Source organism: Pteronotus mesoamericanus, unplaced genomic scaffold (genome assembly GCF_021234165.1).
Source record: "Pteronotus mesoamericanus isolate MK-2021 breed Mesoamerican mustached bat unplaced genomic scaffold, CSHL_Meso_final contig_702, whole genome shotgun sequence".
In the NCBI taxonomy this organism is placed as follows: domain Eukaryota; kingdom Metazoa; phylum Chordata; class Mammalia; order Chiroptera; family Mormoopidae; genus Pteronotus; species Pteronotus mesoamericanus.
The window spans coordinates 1,378,269-1,402,899 of NW_026555239.1; the positions used below are offsets into that span (position 1 = coordinate 1,378,269).

Sequence of the window (24,631 nt, forward strand, 5' to 3'; positions counted from 1 at the left end):
AAGTCAGGTAGTGTGATACCTTCAGCTTTGTTCTCCTTTTCTGAGATTGCTTTGGCCACTTAAGGTCTTTTGTGGTTCCATACACATCTCATGATTTTTTTGTTCTATTTCTTTAAAAAAAAAGCCATTGGGATTTTGATGGGGATTGCATTAAATCTGCATATTGCTTTGGGTAATATGGACATTTTAATTGTGTTGATTCTTCCAATCCATGCACACACTATTTCTTTCCATTTCGTTGTGTCTTTTCCATCTCGTTTACTAATGCTTTATAGTTTTCGGGATATAGGTCCCTTACATCCTTTGTTAAGTTTATTCCTAGGTATTTTATTTATTTAATTTATTTTGCAATTGCAAAAGGGATTTTTTTCATTTCTTTTCTGAAATTTCATTGTTAGTATATAGGAAAGCAGTGAATTTTTGTACATTGATTTTGTATCCTGCAGCTTTACTGTATTTATTTTTTAATTTAATTTTACTTTATTTTTTAAAGATTTTACTTATTTATTTCTAGACAGGGGGGAAGGGAGGGAGAAAGAGAGGGACAGAAACATCAATGTGTGGTTGCCTCTTGTTCACCCCCTCACTGGGGATCTGGCCTGCAACCCAGGCATGTGTTCTGAGTGGGAATGAGCCGGCGACCCTTTGGTTTGCAGGCCTGCGCTCAGTCCAATGAGCCATACCAGCCAGGGCTGTTTATTGTTGCTAATAGTTTTTTTTTATAGAGTCTTTAGAGTTTTCTATATAAAATATCATACCACCTGCACAAAGTGACACTTTTACTTCTTCATTCCCCATTTGCATGTCCTTTATCTCTTTCTCTCCCCTAACTGCTCTGGCCAGGACTTCCAGCTCTATGATGAGTTACAGTGGTGAGAGTGGACGTCTTGTCTTATTCCTGATTTTAGAGGAAAGCTTTTCAGTTTTTCACCATTGAGTATGATATTAGCTGAGGGTTTTTCACCCTCAATATGGCCTTTATTGTGTCAAAGTACTGTCTTGCTACATCTATTTTATTGAGTGTGTTAATCAATGGATGTTGTATCTTACCAAATGCTTTTTCTACACCTATTGATAACATCATATGATTTTTACCCTGTTTTGTTAATGTGGTATGTGACATTGATTGATTTGTGTATGTGGAACCATCCTTGTGCCCCTGGAATGAAGCTCACTTGACCATGATATCTTATTTTTTTAATGTACTGTTGTATTCGATTTGCTAGTTTGTTTAGGATTTTTGCATCTGTATCCACTGGTCTTTAGTTTTCTTTTTTTGTGTTATCCCTGCCAGGTTTTGGTATCAAGGTTATGTTGGACTCATAAAATGTGTTAGGAAGTATCGTCTCTTCTTCAATTTTTTGGAAGAGTTTGAGAAGGACGGGTATCAAATCTTTTTTGAATGTTTGGTTGAATTCACTAATGAAGCTAACTGGTCCTGGACTTTTACTTTTTGGGAGGTTTTTGATGACAGCTTCAATTTCCTCACTGTTGATCAGTCTATTTAGATTTTCTAATGCTCCCTGATTCAGTCTGGGAAGGTTATATATTTCTAGAGACTTACCCATTTCTTCTGGGTTATTGAATTTAGTGGCATATAGTCTTTCATAGTATTCTAGTATGATCGTTTGTATTTCTGTGATGTCTGTGGTAGCTTTTCTTTCACTCCTGATTTTGTTTATATGAGTCTTTTCTCTTTTTTCCTTAGTGAGCCTAGCCAGGGGTTTGTCAGTTTTATTAATCTTTTCAAAGAACCAGCTCTTTGTTGTATTAATTTTTTTGTATAGTCTTTTTGTTTTCTATTTCATTCAATTCTGCTCTAATTTTTATTATTTCCTTTCTTCTGCTGACTTTGAGCTGCTTTTGTTCTTCTTTTTCTAGTTCTTTAAGATGTAATGGTAGGTGGTTCACTTGAAATTTTTCCTGTTTCTTGAGACAGGCTTGTAACAATATAAACTTTCCTCTTATTACCGTTTTCACCACATCCCAGATGTTTTGACACGTCATAGTCATTCTCATTTGTCTCCATACCTTTTGATCTCACCTTCTACTTCTTCTTTGACCCAGTCATTTTTTGGTAGTATGGTGTTGAATCTACACATATTTGTGGGTTTTTTTACTTTATTCTTGCAGTTGACTTCTAATTTCAAAGCACTGTGTTCAGAGAATATGATTTCAGCCTTCTTAAATTTCTTGAGGCTAGCTTTGTGACCCAGCATATAGGTCTATCTTTGAGAATGTTCCATATGCACTAGAGAATAATGTATAATCTGATGTTCTGAAATGAAAGGCTCTGTAAATGTCAGTTTTACTCATTTGGTCTAACATGTCACTTAAGGCTGATATTTCTTTATTGATTTTATGTTTGAATGATCTATCTAGAGTATTTCGGTCCCCTACTATGATTGTGTTTTTGTCCGTTTCTCCCCTTAGTTCTGGTAGTAGTTGCTTTATATATTTTGGTGCTCTCTGATTGGGTGCATATATATAGCGAGAAGTGCTATGTCTTCTTGATGTAGTGTCCACTTCATCATTATAAAATGTCCATCTTTGTCTCTTGTTACCTTTGTTATCTTGAAATCTATTTTGTCAGATATACATATGGCTACACCTGCTCTTCTGTGGATGCTATTTGCTTGGAGAATCATTTTCCACCCTTTCACTTTGAGTCTATCCTTGTCTTTGCAGCTTAGATGTGTCTCCTGAAGGCAGCATATGGTTGGGTTTTATTTTTTGATCCAATCTGCTACACTGTGCCTCTTTATTGGTGAATTCAGTTCATTTACATTTAGGGTAATTATTGATGTATGAAGATTTCCTATAGCCATTTTAATTCATTTTCTAATAGCTCTGTGCCTTCATTGGTTCTTTTCCTCTGTGCTTCTGTCTGTTGTTTTTGTTTGATGGTATTCCATACTTTTTCCCTTTGTTTACTCTTTTTTAAAATTATGTATCTCAGTGTGGGGTTTTTGTGTGTGCATGTGGTTACCATTAGAGTTATGAAAAAGGAAGTTTGATATATATAGTAGTCGTTTTTCTTTTGAATGCTTCTGATCTCCATCCTTCTCTGCCAATTCAGACCTTTACCTCTCCCCTTTTATGTTTTTATTGTCACAAATTATTCCTGTTTATGCTGTAAGTTTGTAGGTGATCTTACTCATAAAGCAAAAGTTTTTAATTATGATCATGTCTTATTTCATTTATTTTTCCTTTTAGGGATTATGCTTTTGGCCAGCTTTGTATTCCAAAGATTTTTCTCCACTTTTTAAAAAAGTTTTATAGTTTTACATTTTAAATTTAAGTCTGTGATCTATTTGGAGTGAATTTCTGTATAAGGTTTAATTTAAAAGTCATGGTTTGCCTATAAATGTTCAATTGCTCTAATATCACTTGTTGAAATTTATTTGCTTTTGTCAACAATCAGTTGCCCATATTGTGTGCATCTATTTCTTGGCTCTCTATTCTGTTTCACTGATCAAAGTGTATATCCTTCCACCAACATGAAAAATCTCTAAATGTTACCAATAGGGAATGGTTAAATAACTTAAGAATCATTTATATATCAAGAATATAGCAAAGTTATAGGTACTGATATAGAAATATGTCCATAACATACAGTTTAGTGAAAAAAGCATATATTGAAACAATGTGCATTGAGTGATTGCATTTATATAGAAAGATGCAAGATATATTGCTTACTTCAAAGCATGTTACACAGTGGCATACAACAAGTAAATCCATTTAGGTAAAACAAATGTAAGGACACAGAAAATTTCCTCCCAAAATTCACACACACACACAAAATTGCTAGTAATAGTTGCCTCTTAGGAAAGGAACTTAAGGAACATAGAGAAGAGGAAACTTTGTTTTTCACTTTTTACTCTTTTATATTGTTTAAGCTTTTTTCAGTATTTTCTAATTTAAAAAGAATAAAAGTACAAACATGAAAATAAAAAAGGACATTTAAACATAAATCAATGATGCAGAAGGTAGAGGGATAATGAAATAACATAACCAGAATAAATATAATTTCCATTTTTCTAAAAGCTTTGATGAGTTCAAAATTTTCACAAATATAATAAATGACCTGCTAATAAACCCAAAGATAAAAACTATTTACTCTTAGTTTAGCAAAATAATAAATGAAGGCAGTAGGAAATAAACATTTATTTTCTATCACTAGCAATTTAGCATCTCACAATGAGGGCAAAAGCTTTGGTCAGCTTTAATTTTGTGTGAATCAATTCATAGCATCCCTGTTGCTATGGGAACAGCTCTGACTGAAAAAGTCATAACCTCATTGTTGAATCTCCTCCAACATGAAAAGAGAAAGGTCTTTTGAGGTGGTGGAAAGCTACAAATAGCCTTATTAATTAGCAAATTTAACAATAAAACGTCTGGGCAGTATGCAGAGAGAAAACACATCTATGTCTAAGTGTCATAAGCATAAAGAGCTTTCTTTTATACGGACAAGCACTGCTCTGCTTTTGAAAGCTCTATTCTATTAAGAATTTTATTTACTGCTTTTAGATAATTCTTTCCTTTGTAGAGAGAGAATAGTTAAAGAGGTTTCTATTTGAAGTTTTTAAAAGATAATTTTAAGCACCCCCTCACTCTGCCTAAGCAACTAACAATATCATTTCTTTCTCATTCTGTATTAAGAACACGAGAATTTTGATGTAGAGGCAGTACATTTGGCAACAACAATTAGATTTACTGTTCAGCTTGATAGCTTTTGTCTTCTGCTGCAAAAGGAGATCACTGAAGAGGACAATATCGAACTGCATGAAATGCTCCTGATAGTAATAAGGGGGATGGCTTGTCCGCAGGGTGACAGAACAGCGCTGTGATACAGCAATGCTCTGAAAAAGGGGAAGACCTCCTTTGAGAGAAGGAAACCATTTTTTTGCTCACTGATATAAGCTGTGGAATGATGTAAATTAATTACAGTAGCTTCCTCTAAAGTAAGAAAAACCAACAATAATGAGAATTTAAAGACTGATACAAAAAAAAAAAAGAAACAACACAATAAGTAGCATTTTATATCTCTGTTAGGCTCCAAAGTATGTAAGATTATTCCAGTCTATTTTCTCCCTTAAAAGTCATCTGCAGCAGATAAATTAATCTCAAATTTAAAAATCATTTTGACTTAATGTCTTATCTTTGAGAATATACATTTTCAGTCTATGGGCTATTACGCAATTAAGGAACAGTGAAATTTTAATTTTATGTACTTTTCTGAGTTGCTATAAATCCAACACCCAATTGGGTTGGGGAAAGGGGTTGGGAACAGAAGGTCAAGAACTAATTCCAGTCTCCCCATAGGGACTGCAGCTGGAGCACAAAACGACACGCCCTGAGCTGGAGACCAGACAAGCTGCTTCCACAGGAAGAGAAGAGAAAAAAGTTCATTAGTGAATGAATAAAAGTAAAACAGCCTCTCCTTTCACAGAGCTTTTTCTTTCTGGTTGAGAAGCCCACACCAAAGAGAAAAACAAATGAGCGAATAAGATAATTTCATAGTCTTCAATGGAACAGATTTCCAGCCCAGATGGTTCTGTAGTTCATACTTTGGGGATACCTTTCTTTTTCAAACAGATAGCAATGGAAGAGAAAGTACAAATGTGAGAATTAAAGTCACAGTCATTTTCAAAAACAAGATAAACATCTTCGTGGATAAGAGCATGAACAGAAACACATTATAGTAAGGAAGTGGAGCTGTGGACCTTTAGAGTTCTGGTCCAAAAAAAGCAGAGAAAACCAGGAGCTCAGCTCCTGAGGGGGTAAATGCAGATTTAAAGTGTCCAAGCAAGACAGGAGTGTTGAATGTGGGCTCAGTGCTTGAAATTATGCCTGGGCACTGGCATCTTCTGCTTACAAAGGGAGCTGAAATAACCGGCCATCCATCCTGGCCAGGGGAAAGGGCTTCTTAAAGTATTAATATACCCACATAGGTGAGAGGACACAAACTATACTTCTCCAGGAACCGACCATCAGCATCCGTTGGTCTGAGGACCTGATCTGCAACATCTCTGATATGAGCACAAGGAAGGAGTGCCCAGCTGGCAGTTTAAGTCCTGAATGCTGGTCTGTGATCCTAGGAGTCAGGAGGAAGCACATGAAAAACAGGGAGGCTGGGAAGGTCTCTAAGGACACAGAGAGCAGGGTGATTAAAAACCTGAGCCACTCAAGAGGAGCTTACAAACTAATATTCACTCCTGACAAAATAAAAATTAGAAATCTAAAAAGTATTTAAAACTAAGTCTGTTTTAGTCCTCAAAAAGATAATGGAAAGGATAACATTAATTTACAGGAATAAGAAGACAAGAAACAAAAACAGGCAGAGATGAAGTAAGGACAAAGGGATATAAATAAGCAAGGAGAAATCCTGCAAATAAAATAAGTTATTGAGATAAGACACTCGATGGCCAAGAAAAATTCTGGAATGGACACAGATGAAAGGAGGAAAGGATAAACTGGAAGTTGATTCTAATTTGTTACCTAGAATTTAAAAAATGAGATACAAAAAAAGTATTTTTAAAAGCAGTTGAGCACTGGCTGATGTGGCTCAGTGGCTGGAGTGCTGTCCTGCCAATCAAAAGGTCCCAGGATTGATTCCCGGGCAGGGCACATGCCCAGGCTGTAGGTTCAGTCCCCAGTCAGGGCTCATATGAGAGGCAGCTGATCTCTGTTTCTCTCTTGCATCGATGTTTCTCTCCCTCACTCCCTCCTTTCCCCTCTCTTTAAAATCAATAGGCATATCCTTGGGTGAGGATTTTTTTTAAAAGCAGTTGAAAATTGGAAAAAATGCATGGAAAATGAGAGATTAAGTGGCCCAATATATCTCTAATAGAAACTAAGCAGCAAAAAATTCAAGGAAATAGGAAAACAGTAGTATTTGGAGAGCTGTAGATGCCAGAATTACTAATTAATGTGTGTTCTTATGTGAAAGTGACAACAGGAGCGAGTAGGTGTACATCTGAGAAGATCAGAGAATGCTGCGGAATAGAGCAGGTTCTGCTTCTGGTCCTGGTGGCCCCTAACTCAGGATCAACGCTGGGGGTACTGTAGAGAGAAGACATCAAATTGAGAAGCAACTGCCAGAGGCCGCTGGGGAGACGGAGGCTGTCCGGAACGGGCGTCTGTGAGTGAGTGTGGGAAGTGAGGCCGCGCTGGCCTTAGCCTGGGGCAGAGGGCGGCCTGTGCAGTGGCGAGGTAAAGTAAGGCAGGAGTTCCTAGAATTTCTCCTGCCGTCTTTGCCTTGGGCCTGCCTGCACGCCTGCTGTGCCTACAGAGCCCACTCAGGAGAGCCTCCAGTCAGTGCAGAAGCCCGGGGCAGGTAAGGAGGTGGGAACAATCAATGAGGACGACCAGGTAGGCTTGAGAAGACACCTCATCACCCTTCCTCTTCCTATCCTCCAAGGCACGTGGTTTACAATGTAAGGAGTGTCTCCCCCAAAAGCCGCTTCTTCTTGGGGCGCTAGGATAAAGATCCAGCTTGAGGCATTGATCCTTAGAGTGGGGAATGATTGACTCTGATATTTCTTGGAGGGAGAAGGGAGGGGAGAGGAGTACTCTCCACCCAGCCCATTTCCCCGCCTCCCACTTAGGCTGCTGGGCCGATGCAGACCAAGGCCTGGCCTTCAGCAATCCTGAGCACAGCAGCCACAACCCCTCGGGGTTACTAGTCACTTGAGGATCAAAACTATTTCAGAAGAAAAATTAAGAACTGCATTACAGGTTTCATCAGAAGCACAGATATTAGAAGAGATGGACCAAGAATTTAAAATAACCTTAATATACATACTAAAATAAATAAGGAAAGATATAAGCAATAGGAACAAAGACGAGAAAAAGAATGAAATAGAAATATGAAATGGTAAATATAAAAATAGAATGTTGAAATAGAGAACATAGAAGGAATAAATAGTGGAATGGATATAGGTGAGAACAAATTATAATGGTACATTGGAAGATCAGATTGAGAAACTCTAGGAAAAGAAAAAAGAAAAAATGAAGAAATAGAAAATTTAAAAAGTTAAGTGATATAAAGATAGAAAGAAAATAACTAATATCCAGATAAGAAGAGCCCAAGAGAGAAAAATGAAAATAAACAGTAGGAAATATTTGAACCAGAGATAACTTTCTCAGAATTATATTGAGACGAAAGACTTCCCACTAGAAAATCTCACTCACAGTGACAAGGAAGAGAGATAATGAAAACCCACACTTAAGCATATTACAGTAAAATTTAAGTCTTTTCAACAAATAATGTTGAAACAATTGGATATTTGTAGGCAAAAAAATTTTTTTTAAAGAACCTCAACATATACTTTATAACTTATGCAAAAATTAATTCAATTGTAAAATGTAAAACATAAAACTTAATTCAATTGCAAATTCAAAAATTAATTCAATTGCAAAATGTAAGACATAAAACTTTAAAACTTTCAGAAGAACACATAAGATAAAATCAAAAGACAAATCCCATATGCTCTCACTTACATGTGTAATCTACTGAACAAAATAGAAACTGAGGCCTGGACACATGGACCAGACTGACAGCTGTCAGAGGGGAGGGACGAGGGTGGAACTGGATGAATGAAGGTGAAGGGAGAAACCGAAGAACATACACGTATGACACGTGGACTCAGACAACAGTGTGGTGATGGCCGGCGGTGGGGGTGGGCAAAGTCGGGGGAAATGGGGACACCTCTAATAGTATAAACAATACAAATAAAGTTAAAACATAAGAGAAAACCTACATGACCTCGGGTTAGGTAAAGAGTTCTTAGATATGACACCAAAAGCATGATCCACAAAATAAAATACTGATAAACTGGACTTCATCAGAATTTAAAACTTATGCTCTGTGAAAGATATCGCTAAAGAGAAAAGACAAGCCACACACTGGAAGGCGATTTATGCAGATCACACCTCTGACAAAGGACCCCTATTCAGCATCTGGGAAGAACTCTCAAAACTCAATGATAAAAAACAATCCAGTTAGGACATGGGCAAAATATAGGAAGCTCTAGTTTACCAAAGAGAAGTTGTGATGGGACAAATAGGTACATGAGAAGATGTTCAACATCATTAGCCATTTGGGAAACACAAGACCATGAGACGTCACTACAAACCTATTAGAATAGCTAAAATGAAAATAGTGGTAATAACGAAAGCTGGTGAGCATGCGAGGAACTGAATCTCCCACGCGCTCCTGGCAGGACTGTAACGTAGTGCACGCAGCCACTCTGGGGAACAGTGTGACGGTTTCTTACAAAACGTGGTCTGTACTTATTCCAACTCAGCAATCAGTCTGGACATTTATCCCAGAAAAATGAAAACCGTACGTGCAAAAACCTATACACAGATGTTCACAACGGCTTTATTTATAAATAGCCCCAAACTGAAAACATCCAAACGTCTTTCAATGGAAGAAGGGTTGAATAAACTCTGATACATCTATAAAATGGGATGTTATTTAACAATGAAAAGGAATGAATTATTGATACATGCAACAACCTGAATGGATCTCAAGGGCCTTATGCTCAGTGGAAAAAAAAAATCTATCTCAAAAGGTTACATACTGTCTGAGTCCATTTACATAGCACTCTAGAAATAACACAATGATAGATGGAGAAATCAGTGCCTGTCAGGGGAGAAGGCTGTTGGGGTGAGATGGGGCCGGTAGCGTGAGGGGGACTTCTTTGGTGGGGACAGAACAGTTCTGTGTCTTAATTTCGGTGCCAGTTACACAAATCTACACTTAGAATAAAGTTACATAGAATTCCACCCCCCCCCCCATACCACACACACGCACACTCACACACACAAATGCAGGTTAAAAAAACTTAATACTGAATTGAAAATTTGAAAACTACCTCAGGTCTGTAGTCTAGTTAGTAACACACCAGTGCATTTCCTGGTTTTGAGAGTTTCAGCCGTCTAGGGTGTCAACATGGGGGGAGGCTGGGTGCAGGGTGCAGGGGCCTCCATACTACTTCTGCAACTTCTTATAAGTCTCTAATTATTTCATAATAAAAAGTTTTCAAAAATGGGTAGAGAAAGATGGATTGTTCAATAAATTAAATATTGTTTTTCCACAGGGATTCAAATAAAATAAGGCCTTATCTAAATAATAAAATTTTAGAAGGCATAAGATTTCAACATTTAGAAGAAAAAATAAAAGATCTTTATTATATAAGGATAAAAAATAATTTATTAAATAAGATTTTTAAATACACAAACTATATAGGAAAATTTTGCTAATCTAACGTTATTCTTATTTAAAACTCTGTATAACGAAGGACACCAAAAACCAACTTAAGACACAAGCAGGTTCTCCTAGGACAGAGGAGCCAGAAAAGGCAAGAACGCAAGCTCTCCCACAGGGCCGCAGGGAGGAACGTGGCCCCACAGACGGACACAGCGGCTCCAGCCCAGTGGGACCACAGCAGGCTGCAAGCCTGCAGGACTGGAAGGTAATATGTTTGTGTCAACTGAAGGCACTAAGCGTGCAGTCACTTTTTAGAGCGGAAATAGAAGGCTGCTGCAATGCCTCACCTCTGCTGATTTCCAAGCGCCGCACTTGACTGGCATTGCTTCCTGGGACACCACCACCTCACTGGGCAGCCGAGGCTCTTGTTGCTGCTCTTGCTTCACTTCTGCCTTGGAAGGGTTCTCTGTCAATGACATTAAGCTAAGATTTTACTTTGGCAAGAAAATAGTCATTTACATTAGCTCACAATTTTTAAGTCAATTGCTTCTGAAGATCCATTTTGTCTACCAAATATATTTCATCTATCAGTGGTTACCCATGAACGGTAATCACTTTAACATAGCCCTTTATAATAATCAACAAATTGAGACAGATTTTAAAAATACAGCTTCAACTCTAGCCCTTCTCCTCATCAACAATTTTATAGCTTTATTATTTGATACATATTTTTAAATATAACGTATAATATTGAATGGAAATAAGAATTTGAAAATGTGAAAATGATTCAAATGAAATTTTATCAAAACTGGAACAATGATAATTATTCTAATTAAAAGATGTTTATTACTGCTGTGTGAACTCTATGTGGTCTAAGCAAAACTAATCAGCAATGTATAGCTTATTTGATAGGAACTTTTAAACAAAAAAAAAAAAATTTAAACTTAAACGTAAAAGAATATGCCAATGAAAATAAACTGATATTTCTTCTCATATGTTTTTAACTGAATTTAACATTTTTGTGGTCTTAATATCATTTTCCTCCCCATGATAATTAGTGTGTAAACAAAGTATTAGTACCAACTCTACCTCAGCATATTATTTGATACAATAGGAAGTGTAAGAAGGCCCTTTTCAAACTGGTGTATGCACATCAGTGTGGGTACTGAAAGACTTCCCAAGGGCTAGGCATAGATAATTTTAAAGTACAATATCCAGATCCACAACTTCTGTATACTATATTTTGCCATGTATAATGCAGTTTTTTGCCCAAATTTCTGAGGGAAAAATAAGGATGCACATTATACAAGGGTAGTACTTGAAATATCTCATCTGTTATTGTGTTTTGTAATTACGTTACATAAAATTTATTGTACCATAATATGTTCAAAAATAAATGCTAAAATTCTTTTATAATACAAAAAACGAGTATCTAAATATAAATGAATAAAAAATTTAATTAAAAAATTAAAACAAAATATTTTTTTCCTGGAAGTTTGGGCCAAAAATGTGGGTGCACATTACACACAGAAGCACATTATACATGACAAAATACAGTATGTTCTTTCCAAAAACTGACCATCCTGAGAATGCAACTGTGTAGAAGCACCAGGCTCGTTCTTTCCCCCTTCCCTTTTATAATCAGTTTTTTTCCCACTTTATAAAGAAAGGCATATCATTTACCTAATTTTACATGGTACATCTTCCATTAAGGTGTAAGCGTAAGAACCAAACAATAGGAAAAAAGACTGGAATGGGGTCACCTCCTTTAATCAAGGCATGAAAAATCCAAAGTAGAGCTTCAAAGTTTGTCCTGCCTTACACACATTTCTTTTAATGGCAGAGCATGGCATAAGTAACAGGGACTTTGGTCCATGCCAGGGTGTTTGGTAATCAGATACACCCCAGTATGAGAAGCGATATAATTTTTGGCATATTACTTGGAAGGAATTGATAGAATTGACACTGTTTTAATAAAATATCTTCTATTCCCACCTACAATTTTATGTGAACAAGTCTTCTCAGCATTCACATCTATAAAATTGTAAAACAGAATCAGAATTCATGCTGAACCGTGCTTATTTCTAGCAACAGGTAATATCCGTGTGTAGGTGAATGACCAGTTCCATGCATCTCATAAAAACATGTATTTTTCCAATAAATTCTATCCTTTATGTTTTATAAGTACTTATAATACGTTTATGTGGTTTTGATTTTGACTGTGTACTAAAAAAAATTGAAATGGTAAGTCAATCTAGAAAGAGTATTTTATCATTTAAAGCCTCTGGTCAGAAAACTAAAAAATAATTTCAATTTATATATACAAGGTCTGTCTGGAAAAATTCCAGCTGTTTTTAGTATAACAAGAATGGTTTGCATGACATCAATGTAACCTGCAGCCAAGGAGGGTGGACTGGAATGCACTTGAGTGAACAATGACTTCCCTGTACTAGTCAGTGAGGGCAGTAGACGTTGTTGAGTGAACGTGTGTACCGTGTGGCCTTCGTATTCAAAATGACTGAATGAGTAGAGCAACGAATCTGCCTCAAGTTTTGCATTAAACTTGAATGTTCCTCCGTGGAAACTATTTGGATGATTCACAAGGCTGCAGCTATGGGCAACTGGTGATTGGCAGCTTCATCACAACAAACACCCACTCATGAATCACATCTTGGGCAGAAGGTTTTGGTAAAACATCAAATCACCCAGGTGCTTCAGCCTCTCCTATAGCCCAGATTTGACACACCCTGTGACTTCTGGTTTTCCCTAAAACTAAAATCACTTCTGAAAGGGAAGAGATTTCAGACCATCGATGAGATTCAGGAAAATACAACAAGGGGCAGCTGATGGCGATCGGGAGAACTGTGTGAGGTCCCAAGGTGCCTACTTTGAAGGGGACTGATGTGTCATTGTCCTATGTACAACGTTTCTTGTATCTTGTATCTTCTTCAGTAAATGTCTCTATTTTACATATTACATGGCTGGATACCTTATGGACAGACCTCATATACTTCATGTAGAACAGATTTTCAAGCATAAAAATACTTTCTATTAGGATAAAATTCTGGGAAGGATGTGGAACAGAAATATGACTTCAAGTGGAAAGGAGAATGATGTCAAATTTCCAACAGCTAAAGAAGAGTTCATGTATTTTTTCAAATAAATGATTACAGTATCAATCACAATTGTAATCAGACTCCTTTACAGACACTTAAAAAGACACTGAAGAATAACAAGAATTGTGAAAGATAAAATATCTTGCATATTAGGAGATACATTTTAGGCTAGAAGAGTTAAAATGTTGTACACCTATATTAAATAATCCTATAGAGGTAAGAAGAAAGGCAGTTATATTGTAATACAGTGAGCCGATGGAAACTCGTTTGCATTTTTTTTGTTGTTACTATCAGCACAACACTGAAAGTGAAGTGTGCTTAATTAAATTAAATGATTACACATTTATTTCTCAATCTTCACAAGCAAATGGAAGGGGATAACACACATTTAGTTCCTTAGTGGAAATAAAGTCCCTTTGGTATCATAAGCTATTGATCAATTGCGACTGTGAACTCACATGTCAAGGAGGACTAGTACATGAATGAGAAACCACAAAGGAAAAAGTAAAGATGCTACAGGAAATGATGCTACTGAGTCATCTGAAGATGAGTGCTTAGATACCAAGTCTGTAGATACTTTGCAGAAATATCTAGAGGGAAGCTAGAGATCTCATTGAGCCCGTAACACTTAGATAACACCACAAAGCAGAACTGGTTAACCCTGTGATATTTCTTAGATATCAAACTGACATTTAAACTATCAGACATTAACAACGCAATAGCACAGTTTGAAAATGAAATGCCCCGTAAGTTGAACAAATTTCCAAATTGTTTCATTTATTATTTAGCATCCAATTAACATTGTTGCTATGTATTGACAGTGGCCTTTCAGGTATAATTTAATTAGTCATTTATTTAAAATAAATTTAAAAAAATAAAATTAATTTGTTTTAAAAGAAACAAATTAATTTTAAACAACAAACAAAGCCATCATAGAAAATAGTCAGTGGGCTAATAAAGAACTGATAATATGTTAAAGTCTCACAGTGATTAAGCTTCTATCTAATCTTTGCAGAATAATGAGTTTGTAACCTTAAATCTAACAGTTTTACTGTCTCACACTTAAGCATCTTCAAGTAAAAGATATTTGTCCTAATTTCTAAAAATTTCACTTTATATTAATTTCAAACTTTCATAAAAATTGCAAGAATAAGACGAAGAACTCTCATATCCTCATCATCCCAATGCAGCAATTGTTAACATTTTGCTTTATAATTCTCTGTCTTCACGCAGGTACACACATTATGATAGTCCTATACCTTGAATCTTGAAAGGCCATTGTGCTAGGCTGGGCTCCCCAGGAAGCAGACCCTGTGGCTCAGACTGGTTTAAGGCAAACTCACTGGGAAGTGCTCTTAGAAACAACCTGTGGGAGGCCAGGAGGGTAAGGCAGGATCAGGCCAGGGAGAAAGAGGGCCGCAACAGAGGCCTCAGCCAATCTCCTACTAGGAGTCCTGGGGCGGGAAGGACTCTTCACAGTCGTCCTGCCTTGAGGCCTGGGGGCTGGCCACAGCTGCAGGTGCTTGGAAGTGCGCTCCCTCAGGAAGTGGGCGTGACCTTGGGCAAAGAGGCTCTCTCCCCTGTTGGGGATGCCTGGAGAAGGGTCCCGTTGAGAACCCTGAGCTCCTGGCCCTCCCAGAGGAAATGAGCACCTAGAGCTTGAGGGGGGCCCCTGCAGGCACCACAGCGTCCCCTGCAGGCACAGCCTCTGCGATCCCCTTTACGTCTGAGAAGTGCCGCAGACTGACGGGAGATAAAACGTGAATGTTGTACACTTTTTTTTGAAAGGTGAATTTTGACATTAATGGGAAGAGACATTAAAAAAAAACAGAAAAGGGGAAAAAAAAACAAAAGAGCGGAGATGTTTCAGCAGATTGTTAATTTTGAAATAGGTAAATAAGAAAATGAGAAAAGGAAAAACTTTTCTTGCAGGATATCTTAAAATGGGAGTTGAGGCAATTTTATTTCAGTGTTTTGCTAACAATAGTCTACAAAATGTGAGACATCACCAGTAGTTCTTAGTTAAGAATAATGGGAAACAGAAAACCCCACCAACTGTTGAATGCTCAGCTTATGTGACAAGGAGAAGTATGCAGTCACTGCAGAAGCAGATCTAAATAGCCAGCGGCTGGCTCCTGGGCCAAGAGAGATTGAAACCTCAACACTGGGTTTCCATCACCCAATACTTAACAAGATGTATTTTTTTAAAGTTAAAATTATAAAAAAAAAATTATAACAGCAATTTGACACAGAAACAGATACAATGCACATAACTTTTTAAAGAAAAAATGAAAATAACTGGTGGCCATGAGAAGAAATGAGATCTAGGACATCCCTTATTCCCCAAAGTCATTACCGATAAGCTGACAAAATTCTGAGATTTCTCATCAATATCTGAATGTCTGGGAACAAGTGAACTGCATGAATGAGACTTTTTCCCTCCTTACGGTTGAGAAGAGGTGGAAACGGCTAAAGGGGAAAAAAAATAGGTGGAACAGAGTGAGTCAGTAAGATGCTGACATTTTAATGGAAGTGAAATCCATGGTTTCACACTAAGTTGGAGGATAAGCTGAAGCCAAAGCGTATCTCCCTACCCCATGGGAACAGGATACACTTCCCAACTAGAGAGAATGAAAGGATCTTGTACGGGACTCAGAAGACAGAGCAGATTCCAAGTATTACAAACGAGGCTGCATATGGCCTAACGAGGGCTCCCATTCCTCTTGCTGCCCGAAAGTGGATAAAATAATAGCCCACAAACTGCAACTTGCTATGTGGGGAAAATAAATCTGTCTCAGAGATGGCGGAAAGAATAAAAAAATCAGCAAACCACCAAAGCTTACTGTGCTGCACCTACATTAACCCATTTACTTCTTATAACAACTATGTAACTGTTTTATCTCCATTTTACAGAAGATGAAAGTGCAGCACCAAGGCTTAAGTAACATGTCCAAGGTCACACAGTCCACACCGTTCGGATCAGAATTCAGATCCAGGCAGCACGGCTCAGGACCTGAGTGCTTCATCATTACCCTCTACTGCCTTCCAAACAGAGCACCTCGTCAGAGGTGCTAAAGCATCGGCAAGATAGAAAGAAATGACCTGGCACAAACCAAACATATTCCAGTAGGAAAACAGGAGGTAGAAGGAGGAAGGGAGGAAGAAGCAAGAGAGAGAGAACGAGGGGAAGGAAGAAGCCATGCAAAGAAAAAATGATTACAAAGGTAGAAGAAAATGAAGCTCAAGGAACAGAAGAAAATTCCTCACAATATGGCATTAGATATTTTTCGCAGTTATGGTAAATTGTGTATTTTCACATATTTCATTTTATAATTGCTTGTTGCTACTATATAACAATACAAGGTTGAACATTTTAAAAAATATGTTCTTGGCCTTACATATTTCCTCCTCTTTTTTACAAAACGCTTTCCATATCTCCTTCCTATTTTTCAGTTGGGCTTCTTATTTGTAGGAATTTTATATATATTCTGGATACTAATCATTTGTCAGTTATTTGTGTTGAAAATATTTCTCCTAGTTTCTGACTTTTTCACTTTTTATATGGTATTTTTTATGAAGAGAAAATTCTTTAATTTAATATAGTTTTACTAGTTGTCTATTGCTGCCAAAAATTACCACAAAGTTAGTGGCATAGAACAATACCTATTTCTTATGTTACAGCTTTCTAGGTCAGAGTCTGGGAAGGCTTGACTGGGTTCTCTGCTTCAGGTCTTACAAGGCCAAACTTAAGATGTTATTAGCCTCCCTGGGTTCTTATCTGGAGACTCGGGGGAAGAATCCGTTTCCAAGATCAGTGAGGTTGATTCCTTATCACTCCATCTTCCATCAACTAAGGGTGCATCAGACCCTCATCACACAAATCCCTCTGATTTCCTCTTCTGCCACTGCTGAGAAAACTCTTTAAAAATGTTCATGTGATTAGATTAAGCCCACCCTTGTAATGTACATAATCATGGGAGTGATAATTCATCATATTCACAATTATACCCACACTCAAAGGGGAGGCATTATATAAAGGCAAAGGTCACTGGGGCTTATTCTCAGAATTGTGCCTACCATAACGGTCAAATTCGTAAATGCTTTTTAAAAACTATTTGTTCCTTTTCTGTCATGTTTAAGAAATCCTACCCTATCTCAACGTAAAAAAGGTGTTTTCCTATTTTTTGTTTTTTTAAAGATTTTATTTATTTATTTTCAGACAGGGGAAGGGAGAAAGAGAGGGAAACAGCAATGTGTGGTTGCCACTCGCACACCCCTCCAATGGGGACCTGGCCTGCAACCCAGGCATTTGCCGTGGCTGGGAATTGAACCATGATCCTTTGGTTCTTATGTGGCACTCAATCCACTAAGCCACACCATCCAGAGCAATATTCTCATATTTTCTTCTAAACATTTTGAAGTTTTGTTTTTTCACTTCGAAGTCCTTAATTCACCTAGAATTTGTTTTGTGCAGGATATGAGGTACAGACGTAATTCTTAATTTCATTTTTTTTCAACATGGATAAATAATTGCCCCAGTATTAAGTAGTTCATCTTTTCCGCACCCAAATGAAATGCCACCTCTGTCATATATTAAGACAACATAGCTGTGCGGGTCCACACTCGGGACTCTACAGTTCATTCCATTGGTCCACACACCTATCCCTGCATCAAGGCCACACTGTCATGATGGCTCATGCTTTAGTCTTGTTATCTAGAAAGGCAAGCTCTCCACCTATTTTTCTTAAGGAATGTTTGGATATTTTTGACCTTTTGATTCTTCCAAATAAATTTTAGAATCAGCCCATCAAATTCAATTTTAAAAATCATTTTTGGGCTTTGATTGTAATTGCACTGAATCAGTAGTTCTCAATGGGGGGGGGGCAGTTTTGGTCCTCAGGGGACATTTGATGATGTCTGCAGACATTTTTGTTTCTCACAACAGGAAGGGATGCGTCTAATAGCATCTAGGTCAGGGAGAATGCTAAACATCCTACACCGCACAGGATAGCCCTTAAAATAAAGAATCCTCTGCCTTAAAATGTTAATAGTACTGAGTTTAAAAAAACCATCACTATATATTTTCAGTTTGGAAAGAATTGATACTTATATTTTTGAGCATTTCCATAGACAAACATATCTTTCCATTTATTAATATATAGGTCCTCTTTAATGCATTTCAATTGTTACAATTTTCAGTGTACAGATCTTGTACATCTTTTGTTAAGTTTTGTCCCTAAGTAGATCATGATATTTTGCTATTATAAATGATATTTTAAAAATTATGTTTATTGTTTATTGATAGTATATAGAAATATAGCCAGACATCTTGTTAAAATTTAGTATTTCTTTTTTAATTTTTATTTTTTCAATTACAGTTTATATTCAATATTATTTTTTATTAGTTTCAAGTATACAGCATAGTGGTTAGATAGTCATGCACTTTAAAAAGTGCTCCCCCTGATATTTCTAGGACCCACCTGGCACCAGACATAGTTATTACAACCTTATTGACTCTATTCCCTACACTGTACATTACATTCCCATAATTATTTTGTAACTGCCGATCTATACCTCTTAATCCCCTCACCTCTTCTGCCCAGCACCCTAACCCCCTTCCCTCTGGCAACTATCAGTCTGTTCTCTATCTGTGAGTCTGTTTCTGTTTTGTTTGTTCATTTATGTTGTCCTTTAGATTACACATATAAGTGAAATCATATGGTATTTGCCTTTCTCTGACTGACTTATTCACTTAGCATGATATTCAAATTTAGTGTTTCTAACATGCCTATAGATCTTTTCAAGTTTTCTATATGAGAATCCTATAATCTATAAATAGATGTTTCTTCCATTTCAATTCTTATGCTTTTAATTTCTCTTACTTGTTTTATTATGATGCCTAGGGCTTCCAGTACAAAGCTGAATAGAAGCATGGAGAATGGATACCTTGTCTTCTACCTGGTTCTAAAAGGAATACTTCACATTCAAATGAATGGAAATTTTTAATTTATATTTTAAAATTCAAACAATGCATTTTTTCTAGGAAAGACTGTGTGATACAGATTCTTTGAAATGTTAAGTCCTTCTTTATAAAAAATATAATCACTTATAAAACCCATGTTTTAAAAAATGTTTTATTTACTGACCTATCAATAAATGAGAGACATATTTTGAAATCATCTAATATAATCGTAGATGTTTCAATGTCATCCTGTAGTCCTAGCAGTTTTTGCTTCACATACTTTAAAGTTATTTTTGGGGGTATATTCACATTTAGAAATGTTATTATGTCTTTCTGGGGAATTAATTCTTTTATCATTGTCCTCGCAATGCTCTGGCTTTAAATTCTACTTTGTTTCATTTAATACAGCAATGCCAGATTTCTTTACTTAGTATATGCCTGTTTTATCTTTTTCCCCCTATTTGCTTTCAGCCTTTCTGTGAACTCCTGCTTGCAGCATGTATCTGGATTTCTTTTTCCCCAATTTGATAATCTCTGCCTTTTAACAGGTGAGTTTAATTCACTGATATTTATTGTGATTATTAATATATTTAGACTTATTTCTACCATGTTACTTTTTTATTTCCATTTGTCTCACTTTATCTGTGCTTTCTGCCCTTCATAAAATTAATTTTTTTCACTTCATTTTTTCTCACTACTTTGGAATTTATGCACTCTATACTTCTCTTCTTTTAGCATTACCCTTGAAAGTTTATTATGCACATTTACCCTTAAAAGTTTAGAGTCAAATAATATCTTTACCCTTCTCTCAAAAAATACAAGAGCCTTAGTACACTATCAACCCACTCCCAACTTACATACCATGGCTGCTCAGTATTTTAGTTGTCTCTTTTTAAAACTCAAAAGTGAGACATTATTTTACACAGAAAGTGTTTATTTTATATACATGTTTACTAATGGTGTAGCCAGTCATTCTTCTGGAAGTTTCCTTCTTTTTAAAGTATTAATGGCCCTGGCTGGTGTGGCTCAGTGGATTGAGTGCTGGCCTGTGAACCAAAGGGTTGCTGGTTCAATTCCTAGTCATGGCACATGCCTGGGTTACAGGCCAGCGCCCCAGTTGAGGGCGTACGAGAAGCAACTAACACATTGATATTTCTCTCCCTCTCCATCTCCCTCCCCTCCCCTCTCTGTAAAAATAAATAAAATCTTCTAAAGTGTTTTTCTAAAAAAAAAGTAAAGTATACGCTTTAATGTAGGGCTCATGGTGGTAAATTCTCAGTTTTTGTGTTCATCTATAAATGACTATTTCATTCCCATCCTTGAATAATAGTTTTGCACAATTATAGGGTATTATTTTCTCTCAGCCCTTTGAAAAGAAGGCTGTAGCTGATGAGTTTATATTAATTGTCATTCCTCGGTAGATGTATCCTCAATGTCTTAATACTGCTTTCAAAGGACAACAGGGTGTTGGGGGGTTGGAAAGTAGGGGGTGGGCAGAGGAGAGGAAAAATGGGGACGACTATAATTGAACAACAACACAAAATTTAAAAAATATGGCTTTCATATTTTCCATTTCCTTTGGGCCTATCTTCTAGTTCACTAAATTAAGTTTTTTAAAATTTCAGTGGTATCTCATTTCTGTAAGTTCCCATTTTTCAAATTCATACATTCATTCCTAATAATCTTCTTTTTGAAGTCAAACGGTTTTAATTTTTAAGAGTTTGGTTGGGCTGAAAGAGCCAGGCTGGGACAGATATAACTGGCATTTAAATAACTGGATTAATTTAGAGAAAGGCAAATCAGTTTTGATGGTTCTGCTTAAGTGTATGCCTTCTTTAAAGACTTTACTTTTTAGAGCAGTTTTAGGTTTACAACAAAATTGAGAGGGAGGTACAGAGATTTCCCATATGCCCACTGTCTTACACATGCATAGCCTTCCCCATTATCAACACGGTGTGTGCATCCTTTACTTATTTAAATACATAGCTATTCTCCGTCATGTGTCTGACCTTTCTAACATCTACAGTCTTTGGGGAACTAAATATGTTCTTTGCTAATTACTTTTTCCTGTGTTTGGTGATTTGGATTTGTGAGCTCATTGCCTGATTTTAATTGGTGGGGATCCTGTGAACCTGCCTGTGAACCGCGCAGGCTTTATTCTTGCAGAGGCAACTACATGGAATCACTCTGGCCCTTCAGGAGTGTGTGGGTTGGCACTGTAATGCCAGGTTTTCCTTCCCAATGCTCAAGGCAGGTCCCAAACTCATTTTCTTAACGACTCATGGCTGCCTTTAAGCAACTCAACCCCTCCAGTCATGAGTTACTTGCAGTGCCCCAGAGGCACCAGCTCGAAGTCACTCTGATCCCAGCCTACATCTCCTATTCTTATTCTGCTTATTAAATTAAATTAATTAACTAATTTAATTTTTAGGAGGAGAGACCCTTGCAGACTTCCCATACTTCTGGTGATGCCAGAAATCTCTCAAATAATGTCATTTCCAGTCTTTGGTTACAAATGGGCTTCTTGGAGCTCCCAGTAAGTCTTATTGGAGAAGTAGACCTGACATATTTTTTAGTAAAAACTGGCATCTAGTATAATTCTACTTTTATAAAAATGATTTCTCTTTAGTTGTACATCTTTTGATATGTGTGTATGGGATAGAAAAATAGCTAGAATTTATGTTCATCTGATATTAACTATGGCCATTACTGAGTGATGGGATTAGAAGTGACTGATTCTCTATAGTGAGCCTGCACTGTTTTTATAAGAATAAAGTGATTTATCTGACATAGAAACAAAAGAGAAAAAAAGGAGCAGACTGGAAGCAACTATTCTAATATGTTAATAGTGGTTTGTTTAGGGTGGCAGGGATATATGTTACTGTTATTTTCTTTTTTGTACATTTGTTTATTTTTAAACTTAAAAAATCACTGCTTGACATCCATCAGTGGAAACGTTTGAGTGGCGACCACCATTTGTACAAGTCCTGTCATCTTGACTATACACAATAAGGCAACCAAGGATGACTCTACGTGAACTCTGTTAGCACAGAGTTCACTGTAGGAATTGTAACATCAACACCGTTGTCTTTGCTTATAAAAGCATGACAACTACTTTGAAGTTTAACTTTGGGTCCAACAAGAATCATACCATTTTTAGGGCAATCGTTCCACTACATAGACTAGAGTAGTCCTTCTCTAACACAGGTAAAGTTCCACTGCTAAAAACGCTGCTCCTAAAGAGCTTTGTATGGAAGATAAGATGACCAAGAGAGTGATGCTTTGCTAATCTGGTTGTATGCAATGTCTGCGGTGACAGTCTTTATAGCTACTACCTCGAAGGAGAGGACCTAACTCTGATGCTTATAGCTCAGAAAAGCTGAGTTATAAATGGGCTTTATATACTTTTCTGTCTTGCCATCAAGTAGCTATTATCCTTCAGCTCATCTCTTCCTTCACATATCAAAATCAAAACAAAACCACCCAAGCTATCTACTGGAATTAAAGTCTTGGGGGAAACATCCAGGAATAGAAAAAAGGCAAAATAGTGATGTATATATAACACCTTCTGTAAAGCACCTCTTTTCCCTTGCTAATTTACAACAAAGAAGCTAAGCACAGCTGTTTCAGCTCTAAATCCTAGAGACTCTGGAAATCATATTTCTAGAAATGCATTCAATTTTATATTTCATTGTAACTAAATAATTTAGAGATATCTTTACATTCCTTCTGATGGAAATTTACCTGTGTTATACCATGATGTGCCATTTTCTCTAACTTAAATGTTAGAGCCATTTTCAATTTCTCTCTTTCTTCTCCAATACATTATCTACTTACCCCATTTCCTCTCTACATGCTATCTTTAAACATTACCTTTTCCTTATTTCAATAACCCTAGAGCAGGTCATGGATGTTTGGACTGAAACAACTGTCTCTTACAAGCTTCCCTCCAATTTGTTTATCCTTCATTTCTACACAAAGCAATAAAAGTTATCTTCCACCAACAGCTGTTTTCAGTAATAAGAAAGCTAAGTTCTGTGACTAAGCTAAACATTCCTTCTGTTCTCCAAAGCTTGCAATGGTTCCTAGTTGCTAGTTATATCAAATTGAAATTTCCAAATACTGTTCATTATGCCCTTAATGAACTGTGCTGAGTACTTTCAACTATATACTCACATTTTCCTATATATTCAAATTTATATTCTCTATTCTGTGTAATCTGATAACCATGTATTGCCATGATTATTCATTTGTTGTTTATATTCTTTCCCACTATTGTAGGGACTCTTTTCCATCCCTTATATTTATTTATTTTTTCCTTCTTCCTTAACAATATATTCTCTAACTTTCATCTGGGTACATAGCTGTCCAGTATAAAGATTACATTTCTCAGGCTCTCTTGCAGCTAGGAATGTCCATGTGACTAAGTACTAAACAATGATATGTAAGCCAAAATGTCATAAGCAACTTCAATTAAGTGTTCTTAAAAGGAAAGAGCATTCTTCCTTTCTCTTTCCTACTGGCTAGAATGCAGATGTGATGGCTGGAACTCAAGCAGTTATGTTGGATCATGAAATGGAAATTACATGTTGAGTTTCGTGGAGCAACAAGACAGAAATAGCCCTGGGTCACTGACATCATGGAGAGCCATATCAGTCCTAGAATACCTTGTTCTGGGTCATTTTTAGAGGAGAAAAATAAATTCCTATTATGTTTAAACTGCTATCACTTTTGTGGTGTCTACTGCTATCACTTGTGGATGTACCTAATTCTAAGTGATCCACCCATTTCTAAGTTTTTACTTGCTACTTCTCCTGTCTGACTAAGAATGCTCCCCCAATTTATTTTCCTATCTTTCCCCCACCCCAACCAAATTGTCAGTTTTCTTTCTTCCTTTAAAATATAGCTTCCGATCCAAACATGGGATCCAACATAGAAATCATTAAAATTGCTAAGCTTACTTAATTCAATTAATTCTTTGAACAATACATATCTATATATGTATGTGTATATACAGTGACTGATAAATAAAATTTTAAAATATTGTAACAGATTTTTAACAAATTTACTACAACTTTTACACCCAAACATTCACTATTTCCTTTAAGTAGTACTCTTACTACAGGTTCATTTCAATGATGCCACCATTCACCAAAACTCTTTTAGCACATATTTTTTAAAAAACATACTAAAGGCCCATCATTAGATACAACCTCCTTGAAAGCAAAAATATATCCAATTTGTTTACCAGGCCTAGAAGAGTATCTAGTAGTAAGGAGGTACTCAATACATGTTTATGGTATGAAAAAAATAAGTTGTAGCAAAACTTCTTCA

General features: G+C 36.5%; 1 protein-coding gene across 1 annotated transcript in view; it reads right to left on the bottom strand.

Annotated features, from left to right (window-relative positions):
- The window catches only part of ENTHD1 (ENTH domain containing 1), a 101,423-nt gene that overhangs the window by 53,179 nt on the left and 23,613 nt on the right, over positions 1 to 24,631 (bottom strand). Inside the window, exon 3 of the mRNA XM_054582546.1 lies at positions 10,567 to 10,685. Within this exon, the coding sequence (XP_054438521.1) occupies positions 10,567 to 10,685 (119 nt within the window). The remainder of the gene's footprint in view (positions 1 to 10,566; positions 10,686 to 24,631) is intronic.